Genomic DNA, 14,878 nt, shown 5'->3' on the forward strand with positions numbered 1-14,878 from the left:
GCCCAGCCTCGGCTACCTACGGTTCTACGGTTCCACCAGACTGTCTTCCCGGCTCTCGCAGACGGCCACTACCGTCTGCCTCACTGGCTACACGCGGGACCTAGGCTCCAACCTAGGCCCCAGTCTGCATCTGCCTCTCTGCAGACCTCCTCTCTCTTCCTCTGCCTGGACTTGTCTGAACTTGTTTCCTGCCTCAGGCCAGCTAAACTCCTTGGTGGGCGTGCCCATCTGCCTGACTCCGCCCACCTGGTGTGTCTGTCTGAACCCGAGGAAGAAATCAGGTCTCACTGGGGATGACTGCTGTGAACTGCTGAGGGTGGGGGTGTGTGTGTGTTGTTACCTGTGGCCCCTGGCTAGTCCAGGGCGCCACACCAGCAGCATAGCAAAGCTGCATTTGTCAGTTTACTCACAAGTATCAATACAGCATAGCCCAGTGATGCAGCATGGCTGTGTATGTCAGAAAACTCATAAGTAGTAATATAGCAGAACCCAGCAGCACAGCAGAGCTGCATATGTCAGTTTACTCACAAGTATCAATGTAGCATAGCCCAATGATGCATCATAGCTCTGTATGTCAGAAAACTAATAAGTAGTGATATAGCACAGTCCAGCAGCACAGCAGTGCTGGGTGTGTCAGGAATCTTACTGGTAGCAATGTTGCAGAAACCAGAGGCACAGCAGAGCTTGGAGTGTCATGAAGCTCTCAAGTATTGATGTAGCATAGCCCAATGACGCAGTATAGCTTTGTATGTCAGAAATTTCATAAATAGCGATGTAGCAGAGCCCAGCAGCACAGCAGAGTTTGGTATGTCAGTTAACTCACAAGTATCAATGCAGCATAGTCCAGTGATGCAGTATAGTTCTGTATGTCAGAAAACTCATAACTAGTGATATAGCAGAGCCCAGCAGCACAGCAGAGCTGCGTATGTCAATTTACTCACAAGTATCAATGTAGCCTAGCCCAGTGATGCAGAACAGCTGTGTATGTCAGAAAACACATAAGTAGTGATGCAGCAGAGCTGGGTATGTCAGTTAGCTCACAAGTATTAATGTAGCGTAGCCCAGTGATATAGCATAGCTCTATATGTCAGAAAACTAATAAGTAGTGATATAGCAGAGCCCAGTAGCACAGCAGAGCTGGGTATGTCAGTTAAGTCACAAGTTCCAATGTAGCGTAGCCCAGTGATGCAGCATAGTTGTGTATGTCAGATAACACATAGCTAGTGATGTAGCAGAGCCCAGCAGCATAGCAGAGCTGGGTATGTCAGTTAAGTCACAAGTTTCAATGTAGCGTAGCCCAGTGATGCAGCATAGTTGTGTATGTCAGATAACGCATAACTAGTGATGTAGCAGAGCCCAGCAGCGTAGCAGTGCTGGGTATGTCAGAAAATTCCCAACTTATACTTTTGGTAATGGCTGTAACTGGTGTCACAGCTCACAGCCGTTTAGTCCCATTTAGTGAATACATCCGTTATGTAATATTGGATGATCCCTTTCGGTAGGCGTCACGGTACGGAAATGCTTCAATGTCTTGCTCAGTCTTTTCTGCAGTTCAGTATGGTTTTTACATAATGATTTGTCAGTGCGTATCAGTTATTCCTTCTTCATTCCCACGTTACAGCCATGTTTCACCAACATAATAATCGGATCACGCTTGCTTTCGAGTCTGATTGCCGATCCTGTGTCTTCCCGGTATTCACTCCATTGTTTGTTGCGCGGTTCACCTTGTGAATATAAAATAAAGAATCAGATAATCTGATCATATGGTAAAGAGTGCAGAGGAGCTGTTTATTATTCATAAGACTTGGACTTGTTATGGCTGATTCTGCGAGGAGTCCTGGCAGATTGAACTCTGTTCTCCTCGAGAGTCTATGACTCAGCCGGCTAATGCTTCAGATGCATGGAATAACACACCACGCTCAGCAACTTTCTTTACTTTTCCGCTGCTTTCTCTGTTTCTACATTATAACCAGAGACAAAATTAATTCTTAGCACTCGCCAACGTAAAATGTGTGTACAAACCCGGGGACAAGAAGCAGACGCTATATCAGCTCAGAATGTTCTAACAATTACACTTAAAGAAACACTAACTAGAGTAATAACATTTGGTGGAATGTTCTTGTCATGTACGAGATAGTATCTAAGGACAGTTACCAAGATATGTTTTGAAAGCATGCATAAAAATGTGGGGTATTAAGGTATTAGTCACATCGTATAGGGTAGCGCATTCCAGAAAACTGGTGCAGCACAAGAAAAGTCTTGGAGAAGGAAGTGGGAGGTTTGGATTATTGAGGATGTTAGTCTTATGCGGGCGTCACACGGCACGATATATCGGGCGATATGTCGTCGGGGTCACGTCGGTAGTGACGCACATCGGGCATCGTCTGATATATCGTAGCGTGTGACAGCGGTGAACAAGCAGAAATACTCACCTTCTCGTTCATCGTTGACACGTCGCTCACTTTTTAAAAAATCGTCCGTCAGGTTGTTCGCTCCGTGTGACACCCTGGGAACGATGAACACAGCTTACCTGCGTCCAGCTGGCAATGCGGAGGGAAGGAGGTGGGCGGGTTGTTTACATCCCGCTCATCTCCGCCCCTCCGCTTCTATTGGCCGGCTGCCGTGTGACGTCGCTGTGACGCCGAACGTCCCTCCTCCTTCAGGAAGAGGATGTTCGCCGCCCACAGCGACGTCGCCCGGTAGGTGAGGGCGTGTGAGGGGGGGTTAACGACTTTGTGCACCAAAGGCAACTAATTGCCCATGACGCACAAACAATGGGGGTGGGTACGATCACTCATGCAATCGCACGATAGATCGTATCGTGTGAAGCCCGCATTAGATCTGTTGCAGGACAGAGAGCACAGATAGGGTGATGGAGGAGAAGATAAAGGGCGATATAGAACTGTGGAGAGCTTTGTGGGGGAGATATTTTACAGTTTATTGTACTCTGTAGCGAATGGGTAACTAGTGCAATGACTGGAACTAGGTGGAGGCTTTATGGAATTGGCTGGATAGAAATACGATCCTGGCTACCGAATAGATTGGAGAGAAGAATGTTTTGTAAGAGGGAGACTGATTAGTAGAAATTAGCAGTAGTCCAAATGAAAATGAACAACAGCAATGCCGCCCCCGGTAGATCTTGATGTCGCGGTGGTGGGCCCGGGTGGGGAAGTGGCCATACCGGGAGCGAGTGATAGGTTTTTATATTGTTAAGTAGGGGGAGAGAAAAATAAAATAAATAAGTAAAGAGTTTGTGATGCCAGTTGGGATGTTTGGCTTTGGTATGGCCGGGCACTGCTGAAGGTCCCCAGGAGTTAGATGGTGATGCACAGTGCCAGAGGGTTGTCCCCTCACCCCCAACTAGGGCTGGTTCCTGGGGATGGTGAGGTAGGGATGACGCAGCAGAGAATAATTCAGCCAGAGACAGGACAGGGAGCTCTTACCTTTTACTGGACCTCTGCAGAACAGTCCGGAACATTCCTTACAGTCTTCACAATGATGGTGGTCTGACTTGCCACAATGAGAGTTTGGTTTCTCTGCTGTGTGGTGGTCGTGTATTCCTCCTGCCGCTACTTCCCTACCTGGGAATAGGTTTCTTGAGATCCTGGTATTTTCCAGGCAAGAAAACTCTTGATCATTGATCCCTTCTAGCGAGCAGGGGACTTGAATTCTGACGGAAAACTCACTGTTTCTTCCAGAAGTTTCCAGTCTCAAGCACGTCACTGAGCTCCTGGGAAATTTCACTGCTCCTTATAAAAAGGCTAATAGCAGTCTGTCAGTTTGCCACTGACTTTGAAAGTCCAGGTGGTCTAGGGACTGATACCCTGCCAATGTGTAGCTACCCCTCCAGAGGTTTTCGCAGTTACCTCAGGACAGGACCGTCTCCATATTACACTCCTCTCACATGCTGACACCAACTTCAACTGCCACTCTCTGACTTTACCTCACACCTAAACTTCTCCCCTTTCTCCTTCTAGGGCGCACACACAAGCTTTATCAGCTCAGGTGAACATCCCCAGTAAGGGAGTATAGGCACATCTGTGTATGTAGTGAACAGCAGAGAAAACCAAATCTCATTAAAGCTGGCAATACATGTTATACATATTGAAATACACATGTAGTTATTATTTGTGGTGACACAGGCACAAGACACCCACATTGACATAGAGTCTTTGCAGCTTCAAAGGTAAGAAAATATCGGATTTGGGAGATGTTAAATAATGGGTTTACGGCGACAACTGCATAGCCAGTATATAATGATTGGAGCGAAGATAGGTCAAAAACATATTATGGATTTATTCAGATGAGAATTGGAGGGTTACAGTCATTAGAGAAAAATAACTGTCTTGGCTTGAGTTAATAGATGGAGACAGATAGAAAAAATAACAGTTCATATCTCTTACATAGCTGTATTGTGTAAGTCGTCTCGGGATGGTCTGTAGATGGTCTGGTCGGATGGGTCCGTCTTTCTCCTGTCACCTTCTGCCTCTCCCTCCTTCTCCCCAAACCTTTGAAGTGTGGGCTTCTTTTATAACCCAAAACCCCTCCTCTGGATTGTCCTTATCTCTTTACATGGTAACACAAAAACTAACTATCCTTATTTTAGGTTTAGCATTACATCATGTCACGTGGTACATTTTACCCGCGAAATAAGTGTACTTGCGCACTAGAGACCTGTAACAAAACCTACTTCAGTCTTATTTATAATTCCTTTGAAGCTCGCTGAGCTTTGACCTCAGTGTAACAGTAACTTACAGTAAAACGTTTCTCATAGCTATTTCAGTTCTTAGCCCAACATTCTAAACAATATATAGCACTACTTTGACAACTTTGACAAACAATGTCAGATGGCTTTGATGGACGACTAACAGATGAGTTTGGTTCTTACCATCTCAAACTCTTGGTTTAGCATTTTCCAACACACAGACTTTCCTTAAAGGGATGGGCGATAATATACATATATTTATGAATATATGTAATCCAGTCTATGAATCAATCTCCATAAACTCACTATTTTACAGTCCCCCCTTATATGGAAGTTTGATGAACCCCGGGAAACCCTAACTCAATCGTGTCATCATTCGTATCACATACATTCTTGTTGGAAATTCTAGACCAATATTTGACTTGATAAACCAATCTGCAACTTTCTGTCAAAAAGTCATCTTGCGATTTAACATTCCTCTAAGAATGTTATCTTCCTTTTTCATTTCCACTTTTATATTCTTATATATCTTCTGAATTCTACACATCACAAAAACTTGATATATAATACACATCAAAACTAATAAAAATATGATTATGATGGGATTAAATAAAACATTACCAACCGCTGACTGAAAAGATGACTGAGACCAGGAATGTACAGATTTACTAAAACTCTTCCACCAAGTTCTACCTGACATTCCATTCCATTCGTGTTCAATATCACTTAATTCACCTTGTTCATGCCTGAATATAATTTCTGCTTCCTTTAACTGTTTCGTTAATAAATCTAACAAACCCTTGTCTTTCTTTATTTCACTTGTCCACATATCCCAAGGAAAATCATTTATCTGTGATAGATTGAATTGTATCGGAAATGCCGTTAAGTTTCTCTTTCCTATAGAAGTGATATTAAAACTTCCTTCCTTCTTTGAAAGAGATCTCACATCTCCTTCTATACAATACAAACCCATAGGTAGGTTTTCCTTATGTACACAAGTAGAATAGTAAACAGAAACCTTCTCTGTCTCAGACATGACCTGAAAACATATCTTAGTTGGACTTACTGGAGTCACCAGATCATGTAATGTCTGTACAGTCTCTATTCTCGCATGACAAGAAGAATGATTATGAAAACATGAATGATAAATCACCTTATCCTGTCCAGGTAAACACATCACCTTAGAAACAAAATGCAAACATGAAGAAATGTCTACTTGTTCAGTGTTCACTCCATCAAATGCAAAATCTGTGTACTGCAATTGATAGAACACTTGTTGTGTGTTGCTCACAGGTATACCCAAAACTGTAACAGGAACAATAGTCCCCTCTCTTCCAATCACCGGGATTAGCGATGTGCCAACACAAATGTTTCGTTCACATCCTAACCACTTATTTACCCACAAATCCGTATGATTCAATGCAAAATCATACTCTACAGGTAAATTTCGCAGTATTCCCAGTGGAGTAATTCCACTCTGTAAAGCCTGTGCAATCAGCTTCAAATTAGAAGAGTACTCTACCTGTATCTCCAGGCACGCTTTAGCCACTTGTGTTTCGTGTGTGCTTTCCACGAGAGCTAATGTAGCATCCTGTAGATGTGACACGGAAGAGCCTAGTACAGCAGCTGTATTCATTACCATCTTTTCAAGAAGTTGATTCAGACTCTTCTGAACCTTTACACCTTTTCCTCCAATAAAACCAATATTATCCAAATCTGACTTAAGTGTCTGTATATTCATGGCATTAGTCAGACTTCCCACTGTCCCAACTCCTCCCAGAATTCCTTCTAACACTCCTCTCTTACTCCTAGTCTGAGTAGTTCTTTTCCCAAACCACTGTTCTATCCCCATCTCCATGTTTATGAGATGTGATTGACACTGAGGAAACCTGGTAGAGATCTTCCAATGAGACATATTGAAAGTCCACACCATTGTCATAAATTCTCCATCCCTTAATAAGGACTTGGACTGAAATTGATTAATTTGGAAAGGAGTAGACGGCATGAACCTCGTGTCTGTGCATGCACTATCTGCTGCTGACCAAATATTCACACTAACGTCTTTACAATGTCTGTAATGTGTCTTTGTTTCAACGCAACACTGGTAAATTCCAGAGTCCCTGGAAGATGGATTCTCTATGGAAAAAATGAACGTATCATCCATCCACCTGATATTACCAATCTGACCTCTGTGAATGACATTAGTTGGACTGTTTAAAAAACTTCCCAAAAATGATGAATTTTTGGTCCATGTCAACAAAGACTCAGAAGGCAATTTCAACCTTGTGTTACATTTTAACATTATGGGTAATGTATTTACTTTATTATGTACTGTCTGTGGTGAAACCCTTATTTCCGGAACTATAGTGTTAGTAACGGTAAACACTACAGATACCTGAACTTGCACAGGTTCCCGTGTTATCTGGAAATTCCATGTTTTGACCCAATCTTTATCTCCTTCTGTGATGGAGAGTAAAGAAGGATCCAGAATTTTCCCAAAAACCTGAGTTTTTAACAAAATTTCTGTTTTGGATCTTCCAAACTTTCCCCTTGCAATCATGTCATTTGTAATATCACCGGACCATACAGCAGGTTCATCACCTCTGATCTCTATGTTCCAGTATAGTACATCTGTAGGAGAACATTCCCATGTACCAGTTTTATTATTGTGTACATATTCTCCTTGTAATTGTGTGAATCTAGTTTTAGGTCCTGCAATCGCATGTAATATTATGTCTGTGTCGTGTATGAAATGTAATTCAATGCAACATTTTGTTCCATATCCCATGCAGATATTTCCTGTTATCTCCACAGAATTGTCCGTGATGTCCTCTGTCAGTAAGTTCCGTGTATCTGATCCTCTTGGTCTTCGAGAATGTTGAATCTCTCTAGTCTGTTCATTCACATCATTGGCGATTGTTCCTTGATGTAACATGTAAACAATGACGAAAATAAAGCAAAGCAGCAGGAACGTAGATCCCATCACGTAGAAGCTGGTCTTGAGCTTGGGAAGATGTTCTTTCTCCAGAAGGCTTGATGTCATCTTTCCTTCGCAGTCTTTAGGTTCTTTATTCCAGTTCGTATAGGAATCCATTTCTTCCTGGAAAGAAATGCAGTATCATTATTTTGTCACAAATATTTTGCACTGGTCAACGTGAACCCACACTTTTTGTGTTTTCCGGGTCTTTTTTACCACATTTGACACTCGGTGCACAAGAATCATGACTTGTCCCATAGTCTCAAGGACTTCAAAAGGACCTTCCCAATTACACTCCCATGGTCCACTCTTGCGAAAGGTCTTGATCATCACTAGAGCACCTTTCTTGAATTTGGACTCATAGGGTGGCTCCATTTTCTGCATTCTCGATGCCGCATATGGCAGAATCGCTTTCAGGTTCTCCTGCAGCGATCTCAACCATTGGGACCTTGAGATAGCATCTTTTTGTGGAGTGGATAAAAATGGCTCATGTGGAAACCACAATGGCATTTTTCTTCCCGTCATCAACTCAAACGGAGTGAATTGAGTTGTAGAAGAGATTGAACCTCTTATACTCATCAGTATGAAAGGAACCTTGTCAACCCAAGTGTTACCTTTGTCCAAAAGCATCTTTGCAATTCTGGACTTGATTGTCCTATTCATTCTTTCCACAATTCCCGTAGATTGTGGATGATAGGGGACATGAAATTGCTGTCGCGCCCCTAGAATAGCACAAGCAGTTTGCATGATTTTACCTGTGAAGTGGCTACCTCGATCGGAGGTAATCATCCTTGGGATCCCCCAAGTACAAAAGACATGTTGTGCCAATTCCCTTGCTGTGGACAAAGCATCATCTTTCCTAACAGGTAATATTTCTACCCATTTTGAGAACACATCTACCACAATCAATGCATACCTGAGACCATGTTTACCTGAGGGTAAAGGACCAATATAGTCTATCTGCAGTGTAGACCATGGACCATCTGCAGGTGCGATCCGTAGAAGTGGTGGCTTCTGTCCTTTAGGTCTTGGATTTATTTGGGCACAAATGAGACATGATAGTACAACACTTTGAACTGTTTCGTCCATTTTTTTCCAATAAAATTTCTCCTTGAGAATGACTAACAATTTCTGTTGTCCCAAGTGACCTAAACTCTCATGGTTGTATCGAGTGAATTCTACCTGTAGATGTTTTGGTACAACTGGACGCAATTCTTCATTTGAACTGTGACACAAAACCCCATTTTCACAGATGAAAGGAGGTTTTGGATCATCCAGAAAAATAACAAGAGAAGGATCTTTTCTCTGTTCCTCTGCAAATGAAGGTATGTACGTGTCTGCTCTCTGAACCGCTGAATTCTCAGAGGGTTCAGAGTCAAACACTTCCTCTCCTGTCAGGGCAGCTTCTTTGGCTAGAGCATCTGCGGTTGCATTTCCTACAGATAACTCATCATCAGATCTTTGATGTGCAGCGACTTTCACTATAGCAAATCTATTTGGGGCCCTAGATGCCATCTCAAAAATTGATTCTAGAGTTTCGCGGTGCAGCAAGGCTTTGTTGGACGAGTCCACGTAGCCTCTCCTTTCCCAAACAGGCAGGTAATCGGTTAGGGATCTGACAACATAGGAGCTATCACTGTAGATTACCATTGGAGTTTGATCATCAGCTTCATTCAGCTGTAGGACCATTCTTACCGCTTCTATCTCTGCCCTTTGAGCTGAGAAATGACTCGGTAACTTGTGTTTTACCACTTGTCCTCGCTTGGAATAGAAAATTCCATATCCTGTGTGATAGTGTCCTTCCAGAAAAAATCTAGAACCGTCTACAAACACAGGTTCATCTGCGTCTTCCGACTGTCGTCTGAAGAGAGATGGACTTGGTTCATGGAACGTTTCTATGCAATCATGGGTTTGTCCTTCATACTGCATCAATTGAGGAAGAACATACTTGGCCTTATAATCTACCTCAATTTGATTTGGAGACAATGAGAGCAACCAATGGGCAAATCTCTGATTTGACACACCTGGGATGTTTTTCTCAAAGAGAAGTTTCAGTGTGGAATGTGGCGTTTGGAGAATAACCTTTTGGAACCCGATGATGTGTTGAGTGATTTTTATCGCAAAATACACTCCCACCAGGTGTCTTGCGCACACCTCAAACCCCCTCTCAACAGGTGAGAGAAGCTTAGAGAAGTACCCCAAGATTCTCCATTCCCCCCCTTGCAGCTGCAGCAAAACCACAGAGATACTTGTCTCTGAAGTGTGTGCTTGAAGCGCAAAAGGTGCGTTCTTTTCCACCATACTTAACGCAGGTGCGTGTTGTAGATCATGTTTCAATTGTGTGAAGGCTTTTTCCTGTTCAACACTCCAGGGACCAAAATAATCATCATTGTCACCTTTTAAAAGATCATACAAAGGTCTGGCTTTGTCAGCAAAATTTTCAATGAAATCCCTTGAGTAACTTACAAGTCCTAAAAAATGTCTTAGTGCCTTGTGTGATGTTGGAATTGGAAGAGATGCAATTGCCTCTATTCTGTCCTGTAGGGGTCGCCGTGTACCTGGACTTAGCAGAACTCCTAAAAACCTGACCTCAGTCTGCATCAGCTTGACCTTTTTGGTATTCAGTTTTAAACCTGCATCATGCAGCAGCTCAAACAATTCTGCCAGTAGAGAAATATGCAAATTCTCATCCTCCGTACTCAACAAGATATCGTCCACATATTGCAATAAACATTCCGGACGAGAAAATTTCGACAAAACGTTCGCCAGCGCCTGATGAAAAATGCTTGGCGACATACTAGCCCCCTGAGGAAGCCTACAGCATACATATTGCTGATCGAGGTGGTTGAATGCAAATCGATATTGGCAACTTTGCTCAATCGGTATACTGAAAAAACCATTACTGATATCCAATACTGAGAAATACCTTGCCTTAGCATCCAATCTCGACATCATGTCATGTGTATCAGCTACAATCGGTGCTACATTGGGAGTACACTTATTGAACATCCTTAAGTCCAACAACATCCTATAGCTACCATCGCTTTTCAGAACACACCACAATGGATTGTTACAAACAGAATTTGCCTTACGTATTACACCTTGAGCCAACAATTCCTGTATAATCTTCGACATCGGAGCAACTGACTCCGGAGGCAACTTATACTGACGCTGAGGAGGTGGGTCTCGGCCTTCAATTTTGACAATTACATCCTTCATTGTTCCAACCTCATTCCTGTACTGAGCCCATAAAGAAGGAAACCGCTGTACTAACTCAGTCAATACTTCATCACCACCAGTTTCAGGCCACAAATGATCTGCTGACACTACATCGGTCAAACAAATGGTCCCGACATGACTATATTCATCTGGATCAATAACTACCGCCTTACAACCGTTAGAATCTTTCCATACTGTTTTGTTACCCAAATCAATAATCCAGCCATGCTTTTCCATAAAATCAGTGCCAATTATATTCTCAGTATCCTGACAACACCAAATATCCATTTTCGTTTTCAAAAAACCAGGTATTTCCAAAGAAACATCCTGCGCTAAAGTCACCTTTGTTCCATTTTTACCACTGAAACCAACAATTGTGCATACAGGGGAATCTGGCTTTAAATGTAAATCAACATTTGTGACACTCAATTGCGCACCTGTATCAAGGAGAAATGTTACTTCCTGACCTTCAAGATTTACCTTTAAAAATGGTCGACCACAGCTATCCATTGAAACTCGAGTGACGAATTCCAGTGGATGCAGCCTGGGGACCGGCTTTGCCAGTCAGGATGATGGAGAAGGGAGAAGAGCAGCAGGTGTCTTGCCCCTTCCATCCAATCCCTGTATGGACATTTCCCTTATCTGTCTGGTCAGAGGTGCATATGGTGATTGGTTATTTCTGTTGTCAGTATGAGTGGGCGTGTATGGTGATTGGTTATTTCTGTTGTCAGTACGAGTGGGCGTGTATGAAGGTGGAGGTGCTGAAGATGGGGGAGGTGCACTGGATGTGTTTGGCATCAGTCCATTTTCCTTACCCAGCCTTTCCTCAACTCCCGCCCTCAGGAATTTCTTGCATTCCCACTTCAGGTGTCCGGGTAGGCCGCAAAAAAAGCAATGAATTGTGCTTTTCCTGTTACCCCCCCCTGAATTCTTGTTTTTAGAATTCAACACCGGTCTTTTGTTGTTTTTGATCTGTTTTTCCTGGGATACTAATGTGTCAGTGTTCCCTTCTATCATGGCTATTTTTGATTTTACCTGATTTTGCTTCATTCGTCTACGTATTCTATCAATAAATGACGTGACCTCTTGTAGACTTTCCATTCTAGAAGCTATTTCGAATGAAGCAGGGTCCAAATATTTAAACTTTTTAACAAAGGCCTTGATCATGGAAGGCGGTTCTTGATCAGATCCGATTTCCATTATCATTTTGTAGGCCTGTTCAAATTTAACGACAAAGACAAATGGATCCTCCTGTATGTGTGTCTTAAGGTTTTCTAACAATTCGACTGTTGGGGTAGACTCTCCTGTGGTAAAGAGAATCAACTGTCTCAGCCTATCTTCCTTTGTGTCATGGATCAGGTCATTGTGTTCGTCAGTCCTAGGTGTTGCTTGTAACCTTTTTGCCATGTGGGAGGGAAGCCATACCCTGTAAATCTTGTTTCTCTGTTCATTTGTTAGATTATATTTATCGGAATGTGACTCAAAAATGTCCGCATTATGGAAGGCGTCCATTTTATCATCATATTTCGGTATGTCCTTAATGATTTTCATTAATTGGTCATGGATTTTAATGTTAAGACGGGCGGCCTTATCATGTAACTTCTTTTTTCGAAGTTCCTCCTCATTCAGAGTCTCGTCCTCGGCCGTATTCAGCCCGTCCGGGATGTCTGAACCTAAAGCTTCTGTCTTGTTCTGTCTCGTATTAACAGATACATATTTAATATCTTTCCGTAGTTTTGATATTAAATCTGCTCTTGTTTCCAACTGATCCTCCAGATGTTCGATATGTTCTGCTAATATCGAACAATTTGGACAATCTGTTGTTTCTGAATCTGTGACGTGTGTGTCTGTTGTATTGGGCGTGCCTGTTGTTATGGGTGTGTCAGTCACCATACAGATAGTGCGTGCATATGGCTGTGCCCCACCCACCATGGAATTGTAAGTGTATACCATACCCAATACATTCTGTATCTTTTTCTGTAACCGATTTATAGTAAAAAACTTTTTATCTAGCTTAAGATTCTCAAGTTCACATTGCCGGTACAGATTTGACCATAACTGTGCGTCACTATGTGTATGATCAAATGAATACTCTACATGACAGTTACTAAAATAATCATGAATAAACTCCATTTCTCACCAGTATGTGATGCTTGTCCTTGAATGGCTTCAACCGTCTTATGGATGGATGGTCCTCGGATGGCTTCAACCGACTTATGGATGGATGGTCCTGGAATGGCTTTGACACATACGACCTCCGAGCAGCTTGTCACGTTAACCCACTCTTAGGTTCTGATGTGGACACAGTGTATCGTCGTTCGCCTGCAGCTTGGACAGAAAGTTTTACTCACTGACCCCCCCTCACGGACAAAGGGCAGGGAATGACGTGAGAAAAAAAAAAAAAAAAAAAAAAGAGTCCTTATCGCTGTGAATAGGCAGCGTGAAAAAAATCACCTCGCACAGAAAACAGCTGTGTTTCACAATCATTCAGGCTGGTGCTCGCCAAATGTTAAATAATGGGTTTACGGCGACAACTGCATAGCCAGTATATAATGATTGGAGCGAAGATAGGTCAAAAACATATTATGGATTTATTCAGATGAGAATTGGAGGGTTACAGTCATTAGAGAAAAATAACTGTCTTGGCTTGAGTTAATAGATGGAGACAGATAGAAAAAATAACAGTTCATATCTCTTACATAGCTGTATTGTGTAAGTCGTCTCGGGATGGTCTGTAGATGGTCTGGTCGGATGGGTCCGTCTTTCTCCTGTCACCTTCTGCCTCTCCCTCCTTCTCCCCAAACCTTTGAAGTGTGGGCTTCTTTTATAACCCAAAACCCCTCCTCTGGATTGTCCTTATCTCTTTACATGGTAACACAAAAACTAACTATCCTTATTTTAGGTTTAGCATTACATCATGTCACGTGGTACATTTTACCCGCGAAATAAGTGTACTTGCGCACTAGAGACCTGTAACAAAACCTACTTCAGTCTTATTTATAATTCCTTTGAAGCTCGCTGAGCTTTGACCTCAGTGTAACAGTAACTTACAGTAAAACGTTTCTCATAGCTATTTCAGTTCTTAGCCCAACATTCTAAACAATATATAGCACTACTTTGACAACTTTGACAAACAATGTCAGATGGCTTCGATGGACGACTAACAGATGAGTTTGGTTCTTACCATCTCAAACTCTTGGTTTAGCATTTTCCAACACACAGACTTTCCTTAAAGGGATGGGCGATAATATACATATATTTATGAATATATGTAATCCAGTCTATGAATCAATCTCCATAAACTCACTATTTTACAGGAGATATTTTTCAGTTAAAGGTGACAACAGCTCTGGAATCGGACCTTTTCTCACCTTCAAAACTGCAAAAACTCTTTCTGTCGCTGTTACTCAGTCTCTTCTGGAATACTATAGTTTCAAACTTTCAAAGTTGTTAAGGTTGAAGGTAGACTAAAGTCCATCGAGTTCAACCCATAGCCTAACATGTTGATCTAGAGGAAGGCAAAAAACCCCATGGGGCAGACAGTAAGCTCCATATTAGGGGAAAAATTCCTTCCCGACTCCACATACGGCGATCAGACTAGTTCCCTGGATCAACACTCCATCACAGAATCCACTTTCCATAACCCGTAATGTTATATTTTCAAGAAAGGCATCCAGGCCTCTCTTAAATTATAGTAGTGAATCAACCATTAAACATTATGTGACAGAGAGTTCCATAGTCTCACTGCTTTCCTCTAGACAAAGAGGATGCCCCCTTCTCCATGTCTCAGGCCTAGGTGTGAAAAGATCATTAGAGAGATCTCTGTACTGTCCCCTTATACAGTGTATCCACCCATATCCTGTCCACCGCCATTAACTTGAGAATGGCAGCAGCTATAGGCATAGAAGTGGTGTCTAGGTAAAGTATCCATGCACTACGCAATGAAAGCACCTATAGCGCCACCTGGTGGAAAACAA

At 42.4% G+C, this 14,878-nt stretch overlaps 1 protein-coding gene across 1 annotated transcript; it reads right to left on the bottom strand.

Moving 5' to 3' along the window:
- Window positions 1–1,593: 1,593 nt before the first annotated feature.
- On the bottom strand, window positions 1,594–13,122 carry LOC142250867 (uncharacterized). The gene is made up of 3 exons (XM_075323579.1): window positions 13,042–13,122; window positions 6,998–7,805; window positions 1,594–1,724 (listed from the first exon to the last, which is right to left on the bottom strand). The coding sequence occupies exons 2-3, from the start codon at window positions 7,797–7,799 to the stop codon at window positions 1,594–1,596; spliced, it is 933 nt and encodes a 310-aa protein (XP_075179694.1). The 5' UTR covers window positions 7,800–7,805; window positions 13,042–13,122.
- Between the last annotated feature and the right edge of the window lie 1,756 nt (window positions 13,123–14,878).

This window comes from Anomaloglossus baeobatrachus, chromosome 1, assembly GCF_048569485.1.
Source record: "Anomaloglossus baeobatrachus isolate aAnoBae1 chromosome 1, aAnoBae1.hap1, whole genome shotgun sequence".
Classification (NCBI taxonomy): Eukaryota; Metazoa; Chordata; class Amphibia; order Anura; family Aromobatidae; genus Anomaloglossus; species Anomaloglossus baeobatrachus.

Bases quoted from the DNA above. Each gene is read 5' to 3' on its own strand.
- LOC142250867 (XM_075323579.1), bottom strand. From the start codon at position 7,799: ATGGATTCCTATACGAACTGGAATAAAGAACCTAAAGACTGCGAAGGA. The intron at 1,725-6,997 runs GTAACACAAGGT...TATATTCACAAG, and splicing joins ATTACCCATAATGTTAAAAT to GTGAACCGCGCAACAAACAA.